The sequence below is a fragment of the Balaenoptera acutorostrata genome, chromosome 7 (genome assembly GCF_949987535.1).
Source record: "Balaenoptera acutorostrata chromosome 7, mBalAcu1.1, whole genome shotgun sequence".
Classification (NCBI taxonomy): domain Eukaryota; kingdom Metazoa; phylum Chordata; class Mammalia; order Artiodactyla; family Balaenopteridae; genus Balaenoptera; species Balaenoptera acutorostrata.
In genome coordinates, this window is record NC_080070.1 from 97,685,124 (window position 1) to 97,700,992 (window position 15,869).

Consider the following 15,869-nt stretch of genomic DNA (forward strand, 5'->3'; position numbering starts at 1 on the left):
GGAAATACTTCTAAAAGCTACCTGGCTTGGAAAGGCTGTGTTATGAAAATGAACCTGAAGTTGCCATTGCCAAAAGAAAAATGTAGTGTTTTTTTTTTTTGTTTTTTTGTTTTTTTAAAAATGTAGTGTTTTAGTGAAAACTAGTACCTTGAGACAGGCAGAAGGGCCCAAAGCTTCTTGGAAAACTTTTATTTAGCTCTGGTCCCTTTCCTTCACCATTCTTAAATGGCTTACATCTCTCTAAGTCTAGTTGGAGTGTAATCATTAATTATTAGGTTTAAGTTAGACTCAACTGGATTCTTTTGAGAAACCAATGACCCACTGACCTATCTATCCCCTAGCAAGTCAGATCCAATCAGATGGGGATTCATGAATTTTCAAAATGACTGTAGCATTTCTCAAAATGCGGTCAGCCTATTTTTATATTGTATTGAATCTCTGCTAACCATATCATTTTTGAGAAATTAACACTACCAGGAAAATAATCAGTAATATTTTAACATTTGCTTAACTGTTGGGATCATTAGTAATTTCAACTTTTTACTAAATTGAAATCATAATCACTGGTACATTGTGGTGTAATACATAGAATATGGCATCCTTTCTTTCTTTAGGTCATTAACTCATGAAACGCATAACATTTTCAAACTACTTTGACATTTGATTTTTCCAAATGGTTTTTAGGATGCGACTCTGTACAAGTGTCACTGAAAGTGAAGTTGCACGAGCCAAGACTCTTCTGAAAACAAACATGTTGCTGCAACTTGATGGTAAAAGGATTAAAGACATTAAGTCCTATTTTCATATGGTTGACTTACGTTCCAGTACTTAGTTTCCCCTTTTCTTTAAAACAGGTTCCACTCCCATCTGTGAAGATATTGGTAGGCAAATGTTATGCTATAATCGAAGAATTCCCATCCCTGAGCTTGAAGCAAGAATTGATGTAAGCAGTCCTTAGATACTATTGGGTCTTGTGTAAAATGATGCTTGTTACAACACCTGGAGATAGAGATACGCATCATAAATCTTGCTTTAGCTCTAGCTCTAAAACGTCCCAGGTATAGAATGTCTTCACTACTACAAAAAGCTCTGAATGCTTGTGTCTTCAATTTTTCAGGCTGTAAATGCTGAGGTAATTCGAGAAGTGTGTACCAAATATATTTATGATAAGAGTCCAGCTGTTGCTGCTGTTGGTAAGCCTGGCTCCTTTTCTCCTATGCAGAAAGTTGGCTAAGGACCTTCCTTCTATTTAGTTTTAACTGTCTTTTCTTTTAATCCTTAGGTCCCATTGAGCAGCTACCAGATTTTAACCAGATTTGCAGTAACATGTGCTGGCTTCACGATTAAAATGCTCCTAATAAACATTTTGAACATATATATTTATAAAACCGAGGCCTGCAAGTCCTAAAGAAAAAAAAAATGAACATCTATACTGGTAAATATGAATGAAATACTATCTCAGACTTTGAAAGAATAAGACCACCACAATGAATGGTAGATCTCTGAGCTCTGAGAAATTATACTGGAACAACACACTTTAAGTATAGTTTTAAGAATAAAATTTTGTACAGTATTTTTAGTTTTATTATAAAAATGCACACACAACAAAGATTGTCATAAGTCATTTCTTGCCTCTACTTGCATTCAGCACTTGCTCTTGAGCAGCTTTCTTTGCTTTCACCATTTCCACAAGTTCCTAGGAAGGGAGAAAGATGTTACTTACACCAAGAAGTTGTCAGAATTTGCGGACATTTCTAGTGTTTGGTATAAGTATGTAAAACATCCAAACTGGGATAAATCTGTACTGAAAAGGTTGATTTTCTCTAGTAACTGCCAGAACTGGAAAGTTTCTAAGGTTGGTTATTTCTAATATTGGCCCCACGACTACTGTGGTATTGAATAAGCACGAAAACATAATTTAAATCATAATGGAATCTATACACTAAAGATCTACAACCTTATATCGTTTCATGCAGTCCTTCTTTGTCCTGCCAGGCACTGCTTCTGCTATTTTTTCCCATCTTTCAGGTGTATTTACTGGGTACGTTTTCAAAGCTTGTTCCAAAAGCTTCTGTTCTTCTGTTGTCCAAGGGGTGAAATCTGTGCATGGACCTGTTTAAGAAAAAATTTTGTTTGGAAAATTTTATCCTAATTGATAGAAAACTGTCCTGGAACACCTTCCCAGATGAGTCTTTTGGTACACATCTTGGTAAGTGCCCATTTGAATCTGTGATGTGCAATCTTGAACAGACCAAATTAGATGCACATATATACCTCTAGGTATTAATCAGGGAAAAAACTTTAGATAGGTCACATCCCAGAAAAATATGAGACTTTTTTAAAGCACAATATGCTTTGTATTTCTGGTCTATCACAATCTAATCTTACATTCACCAGACTTTTTAAAAAAAGATCAGATTTAACATACACAGTTGAACTGTTTGGGTTCAAAACCACAATCACAAATCATTTAAGATTTCTGATAAATCTAGTTCCTTATAGCATAGGGAAAAGAGCTGCCTCCTACTTAAAAACTTTTAGCTCGATGAGAGCCTGGAAACCATTCTCGTTTTACACTGGAAGAAACAAGTTTAACGAAGCTAAGCCAAGCTCCCATGGTTTCAATGCTGTAGAGCCAAGGTGAGATTAGATTCCATTTCCAGTGTGGCACTGTCACCACGTCCACTAAAATCTTGCGGAGCCTACGCTGTACATCTCTACTAAACCAGACCTTTATGTTTGATAGAACACCTCATACATGTATCAGAAACAAACATATTCCTTCCTAAGGATGTAAGAAGTACACATCCCACTTCTGTAGGAAAATGAAAATGTTAAAATGGTTAAAAAGCTGATTTGGTTATTCTAAGTTAATGGATTACTGACAGCTTAGTTATTTCAGATCATGCAGTGAAAACACAGTGGCACCTATCCTACCAGTAGTGAGACTACCTCTTGAAATTGTATCCTGTGAGATCAGGTACAAAGTAAAGCCTAGAAATCTAAGTTATTTCCCAATTAAAAACACACTCACAGACACAGTGAACAAGTTGAAAAACAACACACCTTAGAACAAGGCAGAGAACTCGTATTTGAAGACAGATTAAAGACTGAAGCTTTTTTTGAAATCAGCTTTTAAATTCCAGGAACCCCTTAGTGGAATTTCCTTTTATTAGTTTGAAGCCCCATTTAACACCATTGATTTAATTCATTTCCTCTCTCTCGGAAAAAAGATGGAACTGACATATAATTATTATCTGCTACTTATTATCTGCTGTTATTATCCAGGGACTTCACAATACCAAAATGAATGAAACATGTAAAATTCCTATGAGAAATCACTATTCCAAAAAATGCAGCCAGCTTGCTGTTTATTGGAGCAGTTGAAGAGAGAGGAGGGACCTGCCCATTAAATCCATAAAAAGAGGTAAAGGAGTCAGGCCCAAGTACCATATCACTCCTGCCCTCACAGGGTCACCCATCTGCCAGAAAGCACAACCATCAGTGTCTGCCTCCAGCACGGAAACTAGTCCCACAAGAAAGGGCTGAGAATGATGCATTAATATCTGAACGTGTCTGATTTTTGTGGACAGCATAAGGGGCAAGAGAATTATCTCCTTCTGAAATTACCACTTTGTTACTTATCTTTCTTAAAAGAGCCAAAATAATGCCCAGCCTAGACAAAAGTCACCCGATTTTGCAAATGCAACTTGCAAATGCAGAATGATTTTTTCCTCTTTATAGAACATTGTAAGTCTCTCCTAATATTTTCAAATTGAAATTTTGGGATAATGAACCAGACCAAGAATACAGGAAAAGTGGGACTGTTAAGACAGGGACAGGTCATCATGAAAAGTCAGGGCTGTCAGTTAATCCCAAAACATACATTTGGCACTGTGATCCGGAAAGCATATCCAAGATTAGCTTAGTTTAGGGAGAAAAGGACTGGTGGCTCACAAAATGCATGTAGTGAAAGAGAACTTTTCAAACTTGTCAGCAACTCACAGTAAGGAAAAAAATGTCACATCCCAGACACTTACACACATGAACAAAAGTTTCACAAATACCCACTTACGTAACAGGTGTAATGCTCTCTGATATTTTCTATTCATGACCCATTAAACTGATTTCATGACCCACTTCTGAGTCATAATTTGCATTTGAAACATACTGGTCCAGAGTAATCAAATTAACTAGAACACCCAAGACATGTCAGCACAACAAATTGTGTCTGTATAACTAACTTGTTCTGAACCACGTAAGTTGCAGGCATGCTGCCCCTTTACTCCTGTCTTCGCTTAAAAACAAGGACCTTTCCTTATATATAGTGTATTTTTCAAAATCAGGAAATCAACCTTGATAAAAAATTATCTCATCTACAGACCTTATTCAAATTTCAATTGTCCCAATATCCTTTAATACTGATTTGTAAAATGTGGTGAACAAAACTAACACAACCCCTCCCCTCATGGCATATGAAATGGAAGAACTGTAATTCTCAGTGGTGCTGAAGTAAATCTGTCCTGAAAACATCTGCTTTATACCTTTCAGTCTGCTAAATGCTTTCTATTCCAGTCATTCTGAATGTAGACCCTAGATCTTGTATACTCTCACACAAATACATGGTTAGCATTTTCTACTCATAGAAAAATAAAATTTCATTACCTTCAAATCGTTCTGAAGGTGTTGCATTGTCTGCTTGACACACCACGCCATGTTCTTTTTTAAACTTATCAAAAGCCTTTTTGTTTATGTCATCTTTTTGATGAGGGTCTGAGAAGGGGAAAAAACTTTAATATAATACAGATCATCTTATTTAGTCTTTCATTAAATTGCGTAGATTATTTTTAAAATATGTTCAAGGTAGCAAAAAAATTGATTTGGCAAAACTAACTCACCAAGTTTTTGAAGACTCTTTGCTTTGCCAATAACATCTTTGGCGGTTCTCTTGACTCCAGAAGAAGAATGTATGTTCATGTAATTAGCAATAACTTCCCATCTAGAGCAACCGATACAAAAATAACGAAAAACCCCAAACAAAACCCAGAATGATCCCACATTTTTAATGCAGAAGGGTTAGCTATAATATCTAAAGAATTAGCTCTAAATTGGTGGTCTAATTATTACTATTGCCTGGACTGTGGTTTTTGCTTTTCATATGTTTAAATCAACTGTGTATAATCTTGGTTTCAAGTTTGTACAAAACCTTACTGATTCTGTGTAAAAATCAACAGAAATAAAAGCACACATTTGTGTATACTGCCATTTGGACACATACTTAAGGAGGGAGATCATTCTGAAAACAGAACCTTAGTTTCCTCATATACAGAATAAGGGAGGCTGGATCTCTAAGGTTTCTTTGAGTTCTCAGCTCAGACTCTGCAGTGAGCTCCAGTTTGAGGTTGGAAGCAACAAAGAAGGATTAAGACTGAAAGAGAAACTATGGAGCACAAAACCTAGTGCCTAGTGTAAGCCACAATGGAATAAGCCAACATGAGAGTCAAGGTTTATGTCTTACGATCCTTAATTTCCTGAGAAATTGATGAAGCCTCCTGCTGTATATATGGATATACATATGTGTGTTGGTATAAGCTGCTAAGACTAGCAGGTTCAAAATGCACTCTGCTTTTCACACTTTTCTCTGCACAGAATTTAGTGTCTAGATCCAAGCACATCTCTGGAAGTTTGCTGTAACGTGCTGCTAGTTGGATGTCTACATTATCCCTAGGCTCCAGTATGTGTTGAAGAGAAGTTTCATTAGAACCAATACCTTGAATTTGTTCCAGCAGGGAAGAGATTCACAGCTTTAATTAGTAATTGCAGATCATCTTCTGACCAGTGTTTACTGCCATTTCCACCTCCGCCAGTTGATTTCTCTGCATTCTTAGATGCTTGTCGCATACGAGCCTCAGCTTCCTCTTTCTCTTTTCTAATTTGCTCATTTATTTCTTCTATCTACACAAATATCATAGGTAAGTCAGGGACTTGAAGCGTCTTACTGCTCTACACTCCCTTGCTGGCTTGTGGTTCTCGACCCTCGGCACCATCCAGGCAAGGACCCTACACTCCCCCAGGCCAACCCCAAAACCACAATCAGCCTTTTCACTCTGGCTTCCAGGCTGCATATCTCTGCTTGAGGAACAAGAACCAGCCTTGGCCTGACCTACCCTGTATTCCTATCATATGATCTCTATTTGCCTTGGACACTACTTGTCAAGTCTACAGTCAGTGGGTTATTCACCCACAAGGCCATTTCAGAGCTCATACCCACTCTTTCGCAGATAATGTCATTTACTCTCCACAAAAAGGTAAAAGCACAGCAAAGTGGCCTTTGGTTTATCCTGAAGTTCTACCTTTTACACTGTCACTTCCAGTGTACCTTCAAACATGCACAAGTGGAAAAAAAATCTTTACTTGATGTTGTTGCTCTGTCAGTTGCTATCTTGGAGTCATCTCTGACTCACTTCCCCACTTCAGTCCCTTAGCACCAGTCACCAAGTCCCAAAGATTTCAGGGACTCCCATTATCACTCAGTCCAAGTCCTTCCAGTGAGATTCTTACACTAGTCCCTTACACTCATCCGATGCCTCTTGTCTGCAAATGCCAGATTAACAGCACGGTGTTAACCCTGCGCTACTCAAAGATCTGTGGTCATGGAAACCGGTCATCTTGGTGTTCAAAACCCGCTTAATTTGGCTCTACTCTTCTTAACCAACTTAATCTCCCGCTTCTTCTCCCCCTCACTTTCTACTCCTACCTGTATTTTACGCTGCTCCCCTGACCTTCATTTAACACTGTCGTCCTTCAAAACTGGCTCAAACCCTTCACTAAGCCTCCCTGACCACTCCAACCTGGTGTTGGCACTTCCTCTCTAACCTACAGCATTTACTGGGGGCCCTCCATCTTTTGGTCCTTAGGCCTTTTCTCTAGCATAACTGTTCCTGAACTCCTTTGTGGCAGCAATAGCATTAGGCTTTTCTCCAAATCACCTAGGCACGGGGCTATATACGGTAGGTACTAACACTTGTTGCACTGAATTGAATTTCTGGGCCTGTTTCCTCATCTGTAAAATAAAAGGTGTAGACTAGACAGAATAAAAATCTCTTTTGTTTCTAAATGTTATTATCCAACAAAAATGCTCAAGGAATAGTCAACACAATGATTTTTTTCTAACAGTGATTCTGAAAAATCTGATTAATGTGCTAGATAACCACAAATCAAACTATATATGGTAACAACTATACACACTTAAATCCAATTTAAGTCAACCCAAAGAGAAATGAGACACTCTTTGCCCCTATAGTAACTTACATGTTACGTGGGGAAACACTGAGGTGAAAGCAATACTAAAGCAGAATTAAATGCTAAATACAGGTAGAAGTGATGTGTTCTTCTATTACCTGTTTCTCCAGAGCAGCCTTTCCTACTTCTTTTGTAGACGATGTGAGTGTTTCATTCAAGCACTGTAAACTTAAAGGAAAAAAGGGGATGAAACTTCATCCTAAGCCCAAAAGAAGACTTCAACAGCAGCTCTACAGTTATACCTCGCTAGTTCAAGCCGATCACAAAGTTTTTCCACTTCCTCCATCATTTTAACACGTTCTGCCTCATTGTCAGAAAAGTGATTCCAGGTCTAGAAGTATGAACACAAACATTTTCATCATCTCTACTGGCACTCAAGAGTACATCCATAAACACAACTACCAGGCATGAAGTCCTTGAGGTTCTTAAGTTGACTGTATGGCCTCCTGGCCACCGACAAGCACATTCCCCGGGCACCGTGCAAGGCTTTCCCTGGCCAGCCAGCGATAAAGAGGCATTACTAAATGGATGGAGGCGCAAAACAGAAGCAAGGTGATGGTGCAGAAGGCCTCTGGATGATATAAAACAATGATTCCTCACAGAACCACTGAAGAATCAAGAAATTCTACATAATGACAAATTAAAGTCCCTTTCTAAAATGCCTGTTCTATTTAGTGTGTGCCAAACTGTAAAAAAGACAGTGTGTTAAGAAACAGGAAGTTCAGCAAAACCTGATATAACTAGAGATGATGCTTAGAGTGGAATATTGTGATGTGCCTGGATGAACAAGAACTGGAAAGTATCAGTACTTCTCATGCTTCTTTAAGCTGCTGCTGACCCATCTCTCATTCCTCACTTTTCCTTGCTTCCTTAATCGATGCAATCTGGTGCTAAGGTTCCAATGCTTCTTTTACTGTGACACTTCCCTCGGCTTCCAAAAGCTTTACTGATTTTCTTCCTACCTGCTTGGGTCACTCCTTCTCAGGCTCCACTTCCTCTGTCAGTGCCTTAAGTATTGGTGTTTGCCAGTGTCCCAACTCCACCCTCCTTGCTCTGTACTCTCCCCGGGGGATCTCCACTACTTGCCATTGAGATGTAGACGACTCTGTGATGATCCCACTCAACTCCAGGGTTGTACATCAAAGTAAAGTCACCTACTGAGTATCTTCATCTGAGTATCTCAATGCACTCAACATGCCCTAAACTGAAATCATTCTTCCCTAGCCTTTTCCTCTTCCTTTGTTTTCTATTTCACTGAATAATGCCATCACCCATCCAGTATTCCATGCAAGAAACCAGGACATGTATTAACCCTTACTCCTCCTCTTCCACCTCCAACATATAATCAATACCCAACAGGCAACAGCCAATCTTACCTCCTAAATGTTGGTTCATTTAATCTACCTTCTTCTATTCCCATCATCTCTTCTAGTTCAAGGCCCATGCTCTCACCCAGATTATGCAAAAGACTCAATTTGTCTCTGCCTCTAGTGGTCTCTCAGCATCCTGAGCAAAAGTGACTCGCGGTCAGAGTCACTTTTAAGGTAGCAAGATATATAATGCTCTTCAAGACCTGGCCCTTCCTTCCTGTGGCGCATTAAACCTCACTTTTCTGAATCTCTACACTCTCTCAATGCTCCCTGATCTCTCTCATCTCTAATCCCATACACACACTGCTTCACCTGGGTGAATCCCACTAGATCCAGAAAGCCTTCCTTGACCACCTGTTCGGTACCTTCTTGTCCTAGTACCCATCTTAAAGTGTTTCACTGGCCTGTTTTCTTGTCATTCTCCATCGTTAACCAGCAGATTCTTGAAGGCAAAGACGGTGTCATCATAGTATCAACATCAATTATAACTGCTTGACACACAGTAAGTGCTCATCAGATATTTGATGAATGAATAAATGAACTCATGCTGGAAAGGAGCTATAATAAGTTACCAAAGGCCAGAACTTTAACCCTCATTTAGGCACCATCTCTAAGAACTATTCAAGTTTTCTATTTTCTAACTGAGCTTTTCAAGTTGTTGATTCAGTTCTCATTATGCCAAATCTAACAAGTGCTACATGTGAATGATCTCATTTAATCTTCACAACTCTATTTCTAGGTATTATTTCAGTTACTGTATAGGTGAGGAAACTGAGACATAAATGGGTTGAGGGAACCTCCTGAGGACCAGAGCCAGGACGTGGGAAGTGGAAAATTACTTCAAATCTGAGTCCATGCTCTCAACAACTATGCTATACTGCATTCTTCTCAATATAATTTTCTAGGTGAAATCTGAGGAAAATCTTTCATTTTTTTCTATTTAGATTTTCCTCTTACTTACCAAAAGCCTGAAGAGACATCCTGTGCTTGTATTTTTATTAAATGTCTTTCAAAGCCTGCTAATGGGGCAGGTTAATTTCAATTTTATTAACTGAAGATTTAGGATGGCATATATCAGCATACATATACTAGTGTCTAGAGCCTCTGGACAGTCACATGAAAGAGTCTTCTATACACAGTAAACATTTACATACTTGCTGAATTTAACTACAATGGTGTAGTACACTGTGCGGCAATCTCTACTATAGCTTGGCATTTCGTTAATTTATTCATTCGATGCTATTTGATATGGAACAATACTGGCCTCTAACTTTACCAGTTTAAAAAGTAAGACCATCTCTTGGACAAAACTATATTTGAAAACTTTTGGGGTTTTTTAGTCAATATTTTTTAGTAAAAACTGTATCTGAACACAAACTACCAGTACTCAACTGAATGATATCCCTTTATTTAGATAAAAATGAAAGCTTTTAGATCCTTAAAAGCAACCCAAGTTTAACTTCTTAAAGAACTTTTTCTTTGATAAAAATTAATTTTACATCATTAAGGAAGCAACCAGTCAAAACCAATTTGTGGCACATTTTCAGAACAAACGATCCGATTTCTCCAACCAGGGGAAGGGGGAGAGATGGTGATGGTAGGGGACCTGCAACAGACACAACCAGGAGACACACAGCTGAAATCTTTGATCTTATTTAGATAAAAAGACATTGAGATAATCAAGAAGATGTGAATATGGAACAAGTATTAGAATAATAAACAACTTTTTTTTTAGGTTTGAAAATGGCAAGGTGGTTATGTTAAAAAACAAAACAAAATAAAACAACCAACCCTGTCAGAGTTGCATACTGAATATGCATGTGTGAAATTTTTAAAAAGTGAATTTAAAAACGTTTATATTCTGAGACAAAATGTGTACAGTAGTTTATATTTCCATAGTATAGAAATATTTTTAAGCTTAATCAGCAATTTGATTTACTTGTATGTAGTGCTTGTTCAATCACAGTCTGACGTACCTTGCATGAGTTTCGAAGTTTTTGCCTTTCCTTCTTAATGGCTTTTTTCTGGATATCTTTTTCCTTCTTTGCCAATAACGCTTGTTGTCTAACTTCCTCTTCTTCTTTTTCCTTTGCTAACCGAGCAGCTTCTAATTCAGCTTGTCTTTGCTTTAATAATGGAAAATAAAATCATTTAATAAGAAAATCAGAATTCCAAAATGCTCTATAATCTTATTCAAAAAATACAATTTTTTAATAACTTAAATTACACAAAGGTAAACATCAACTTATCAAAGACTGAAGGAAAAGCAGATGGTAAAGTTCTATAAAAATTTATTAGAAATGTAAAAAGGACATATTACAAGTGAGTATAGTATTAAGAAATTTATATGACATTATGTTTTTACTCAATAAGAATTTGCTGGTAAGGAAGATCGTTCTATCAGCTGTGCCAAATGTCATGATTCTTTCATAGTAGCACCTAATTCTCTACTGCCAGATTACAGTATTTAAAAATAGTTCTGGGCTTCCCTGGTGGCGCAGTGGTTGAGAGTCTGCCTGCCAATGCAGGGGACACGGGTTCGAGCCCTGGTCTGGGAGGATTCCCACATGCCGCAGAACAACTAGGCCCGTGAGCCACAATTACTGAGCCTACGCATCTGGAGCCTGTGCTCCGCAACAAGAGAGGCCGCGATAGTGAGAGGCCCGCGCACTGCGATGAAGAGTGGCCCCCGCTTGCCGCAACTGGAGAAAGCCCTCGCACAGAAACGAAGACCCAACACAGCCATAAATAAATAAATAAATAAATAAATTAAAAAAAAAATAGTTCTGAAGATTGAAGATTTTATGAACATTTAAAATCCAACTTTGTCAAATGTCATCTTACTTTCTCTTTAGCTTCTTGCTCCTTCCGTTTTGCCTCTGCTTTTGCTTTCTTTTCTGCTTCTTTCTTGGCTTTTTCTTCTTCCTTAAATTTTTTTATCCTTGGATCACAGCTATATGCATTATCTACCAGAAAAAAAGTTAATCTTTTGAATTTCTAACATTTAATTAAAGAACTTTAAAAAAACCATCAATTATCTTTACCAACTAATGTTCTTATTCTGTTCATTTCTTCTTTTTTCCTTTGGGCCCTTGTTGCTCTGTTCTGCTTTTCAATCCATCTCCTTTCGTCACGACTATAAAATAGGAAATATTGGAAATAAACTATTGCTTACGGATGGTATGATAGGAAAATGTAATACTTTATAATTTAGCTACAATGCAAATAATGTCCTGAAAGGTTAAAATGCTATGTCATTATTAACATTAGTTAAAGGGTAATAGTACTTACTATTATTTTTGGTTAATTTTTTGGGAACATTCATGTCAAAAGAATTTCCCTACACATATAGGGAAAATGAAAATAAAACTGGTTAAGCAACCAGAAGAAAAAGAATTTGCTGACTTGAGCTTTATTGACAATTACATTCCTTGACAATTTCTTAAGCTTCATAACCAACTATGGATCTGGCACTATCAAGCTTAACTTGTGAGATAGGATCTCAAAATATCAAAAAACTCATTTAAAACGGATACACAAAGAGAAAATGCAGAAGAAAATATATGTGGTATATTTTTACATCATCACAAATACCAAAGAACCAAACAAATATCTTCCTTTATTAATGATTTACATACATACCATTCTGCTTTTTCTTTTTCTTCTTCATCTAAATAAGAAAATTCTCTCCAAGAATCAAAATTATACCTAATATAAACAGAAATAAAATAAAATCAAGCCAAAACAAATTTTAAAAAATCTTCCTTTTAAAATTAAGTTAGGTGCATATAATTTTAAGAAACTTTAATGATAAGTGGGTGAGTCTGTTTTAATAGATCCCTCCCCTCTCTTTTGATACTGAACTAGCACTATACTCAAGTCTTTCTTCTTTTTAAAATGACATTGTATTTGGTATGAAAGTCTAAAATACTCATGACCCCTAAACAAAATCCCAGCTCCCTGCTATCTCTTCTGAATATTAGGTTTCTCTCTTGCCTGGGACTGGATAAAGTCTTCCCTGCCTTCACCTCCACTAGTCTGTCAAGTTTTAAGGGAATCTAGTAGTGGTTACTTTATCTGGTTTGTAGAGCTAAATTTTGTCATTTTTGTCTTACAGTGATTTTGTGTTTTCATATTTACCAGATACTTAATGAGAAAATATAGCACACATAATATAAAAATGGAAAATGAATACTGCATATTAAAAATTAATGAATTAGTTATAGAGACAACATGGTCTTCGTCATATTCAAGTACTTAAATAGCTAAATGAAAAATTATTTTTTAATGAATTCAAATAACTCCTTATTTTTCATATTTTACTGCTACAGTGTGCTTGATATCTAGAAATCTGATAAATAGAAAACAGACTGAAAAAATAATCTTAAAAGCCTAAATATTACATAGGAGAAAATACAGCATTCTGTGAAACCCTTTTTGATTTCTAAACAGAGTGCTTTTGTTCAGTGAAGGTTCTGCAGTTTTCCCATCCCTCAATTAATTTACAGAAGTCAGTCAAGCACTTATAGAATACTTATCTTCTTAAAAAATGAAAGCATGGGAGAAACAGTGTATTCACTCACCAGAAAGAATAAAATGCATCTACGTCTTCAAATGATGAATTCCTATCACCAAGCTTAGGGACATTTTTTTTATTTGACCACCTGAAATATTGAAAAAAAGAAAAACTCAAAACATTTTGTACAAAAAGTTCAACAAGCTAATTTATTAAAAACAACAGTTTTTACTAATCCCCTACAATATCCCTCCCCTATGTCCTCCATGACTAAGAGATGGAACTGGGAAATCAGCAGTGCAGTGCTGAAAAATGCAGGTGCAATAAAAGGGAGGGCAAGGGGAGGGGGGGTGTGAGGGGGAGAAAACAATGGAACAGTGTTCTAACCCTCAGGTTATCTTCAGTTCTGTAAATTACAGGGTTGTAGCAGCTGCCAAGCTGGCCAGGAAAAACAGGCTCTAACCCCACTTTTCAAGCTCACTTAGTCCTGCCCCTAAACAGGCAGTATGGAAGCCACCGGTAGGCCTTGCCTTTTAAAAAATGTGAATACTCACAGATGGAATAGATTTCCACCCCCTCATCGCCACCACTTTCCCCCTAAGAGTCAGACTTGTAGGTTCAGCACTTCACCCACCATCTCTAAAAGGACCCTGAGTTCGCTACTGACCCATGTTTTTCCACTCTGTGAAACCATTCCACAAAAAAAAATAATACACTATATATATATATATATATATATATATATATATATATATATATATATATATTAACCATCTTCACTGTTACAAAACAAATGTGAGGAGAAAGGGTGGAGGAAATAATTAGTCTGCATCAAACCGCTAATCAAACTGCTTCTCAAACTTAGCTGCCCATTAGAATCACCTGGAAGCATTAAAAAAACCTACAGGCATTCCAAACCAATTAAATTAAAATCACAATTTCTCCAGGTGGAACCCAGGCAGCAGCGGGAACTGTTCAAGCTCTCCAGCTGATTCCAATATGCAACTAAGAGGCACTCTCAGGAAACCTTCCAATGCAGATGGAACCAAAAAATGTAGATTATTGGTTCACACTACTTAAAAACTAATTTTAATGAAATAAATTACATGTTTTAATCTTAAATATAAATCATCCTTTGTCAGAGAACCTTATGATAATCAGACGCTCAAAAATAGAACAAAAGCTTTTCCTAAATGATAATGGGCCAAATGTAGCAGCGTACCCATTAACAAAGGGGAAGGAAAGAATGGGAAATTACTGTCACTTAAGTATCAGCATCACACTACATAAAGTCAACCATCGTTCCCCCAAAGGAAATTTAAAAGGAAAACATCCCATGAGTTGTAATTTCACTAAGGAAAGGAAGAACTTCCATTTAGAGAGCAAAATAAATTAGTATAGTAAGTTCACCAGAGGCGCTCAGTATTGTAGAGGATGAGGAGGACAAACACAAAACTGTTACTAGCTATTACTAGAGGAAAAAACCAGAAACTTGGAACTACAAGAAGCCAACCAACAGAGCATCATAGCACAACCAACCTCTGCATTCAGTTCAATTAAAGATCATTTTTCTAAAAAAAAAAAAAAGCCAGCCAATAGAGCATTATGATCACAAGGGGATGCCTTAACGCACCTGGAATTCCTTTCAAACACTGGGGAAAACACTTCAAAGAAATTGTCCTTTGCTTCACTTTTAGAAGGAACTGAGTTATCAAAAGTAGGATCTACACTGTTAAATGCTCGTCTTTTCACTGGATCAGATAACATTTCATAAGCTGAGGAAAAAAATCATAAGGTCACATCACCACAATGCTACATTTTTCTTAAAAAAAGTTATTTTTCATATTTAAAAATTTTGTGTGCTTGTGGGGAAGGGAGGATTTAGGTAATAGCTCTAGCATCACTGGATACAATTGGACTTAAGAACTTCTTTAAGTACCTCTTCTGGAAGGCAAAGGACAAAACAATAAACACTCAACCGCTTTTTTTTTTTTAATAATCCTGATGTTTATTTATCAAATTTCATCAGTGGAGTCATCGACCGGCTTTTAAAATAAGGGCAGTTTCATTATAATAGCATACTTGGCAAACCATGTAAGTACAGAAACACTCAACCCTTAGGAAAGCATGACTGAGGAAAAAGAAATAGCTAGAAGACTAACTGTTAGATCCCAAGGTTGTGAAAGATCAAAGGATCTTTGACATCCTGAGCACTATGTACGAGTGGGCCAACAAAGAATAAGTTTGAAAGGTATGTATACAATTTTTAAAAAAATCAGCATCAAACTGTAAAATCACATTTAAGGAAATATTTAGGTATGGTGGTTCCCTCAATTTGCTTAATGAGGATATGGCTATTTAAATATCCATTGATGGCTGGGGGAGGTCCCTTACTGGGATAGAATCAACTTCTTCATTTAAATAAGCAAAACGTCTGAGGAACAGTTTAGCCCCGCAAAGTGTCTGAAATGGGAAAAGATCTTAGTATTCTCATCATTAAACATAACAGGTATATGAATTAACTCTAGGATGCGCGTCTCAAAAGAACCACCTGGGGAATCTTGTTAAAATGCAGACTCCAATTCAGGAGGTCTGGGGCAGGGCCTGAGCTGCTGCATCCCTGACAAGCTACCAGCGTTGCTGACGCTGCTGGGTGGGAGAGCCTCACTTTGTGCGGTGAG

General features: G+C 37.2%; 2 protein-coding genes across 3 annotated transcripts in view; one reads left to right on the plus strand and one right to left on the minus strand.

The window, feature by feature from the left end:
* The window catches only part of PMPCB (peptidase, mitochondrial processing subunit beta), a 16,307-nt gene extending 14,346 nt beyond the window's left edge, over nt 1–1,961 (plus strand). Inside the window, exons 10-13 of the mRNA XM_007177317.3 lie at nt 685–770; nt 855–943; nt 1,118–1,193; nt 1,283–1,961. Of these exons, the coding sequence (XP_007177379.2) occupies nt 685–770; nt 855–943; nt 1,118–1,193; nt 1,283–1,347 (316 nt within the window). The 3' untranslated portion in view covers nt 1,348–1,961. The remainder of the gene's footprint in view (nt 1–684; nt 771–854; nt 944–1,117; nt 1,194–1,282) is intronic.
* Nucleotides 1,562–15,869, minus strand: part of DNAJC2 (DnaJ heat shock protein family (Hsp40) member C2) — a 27,300-nt gene continuing 12,992 nt past the window's right edge. For both annotated transcript variants that reach the window (XM_007177319.3, XM_007177318.2), the window contains exons 5-17: nt 14,822–14,963; nt 13,256–13,336; nt 12,315–12,380; nt 11,717–11,808; nt 11,517–11,638; nt 10,649–10,798; nt 7,545–7,633; nt 7,401–7,470; nt 5,771–5,955; nt 4,899–4,999; nt 4,666–4,773; nt 1,958–2,112; nt 1,562–1,696 (exon numbers count right to left, since the gene is read on the minus strand). In XM_007177319.3, coding sequence (XP_007177381.2) covers nt 1,622–1,696; nt 1,958–2,112; nt 4,666–4,773; nt 4,899–4,999; nt 5,771–5,955; nt 7,401–7,470; nt 7,545–7,633; nt 10,649–10,798; nt 11,517–11,638; nt 11,717–11,808; nt 12,315–12,380; nt 13,256–13,336; nt 14,822–14,963 — 1,436 coding nt within the window. In that variant the 3' untranslated portion in view covers nt 1,562–1,621. The remainder of the gene's footprint in view (nt 1,697–1,957; nt 2,113–4,665; nt 4,774–4,898; nt 5,000–5,770; nt 5,956–7,400; nt 7,471–7,544; nt 7,634–10,648; nt 10,799–11,516; nt 11,639–11,716; nt 11,809–12,314; nt 12,381–13,255; nt 13,337–14,821; nt 14,964–15,869) is intronic.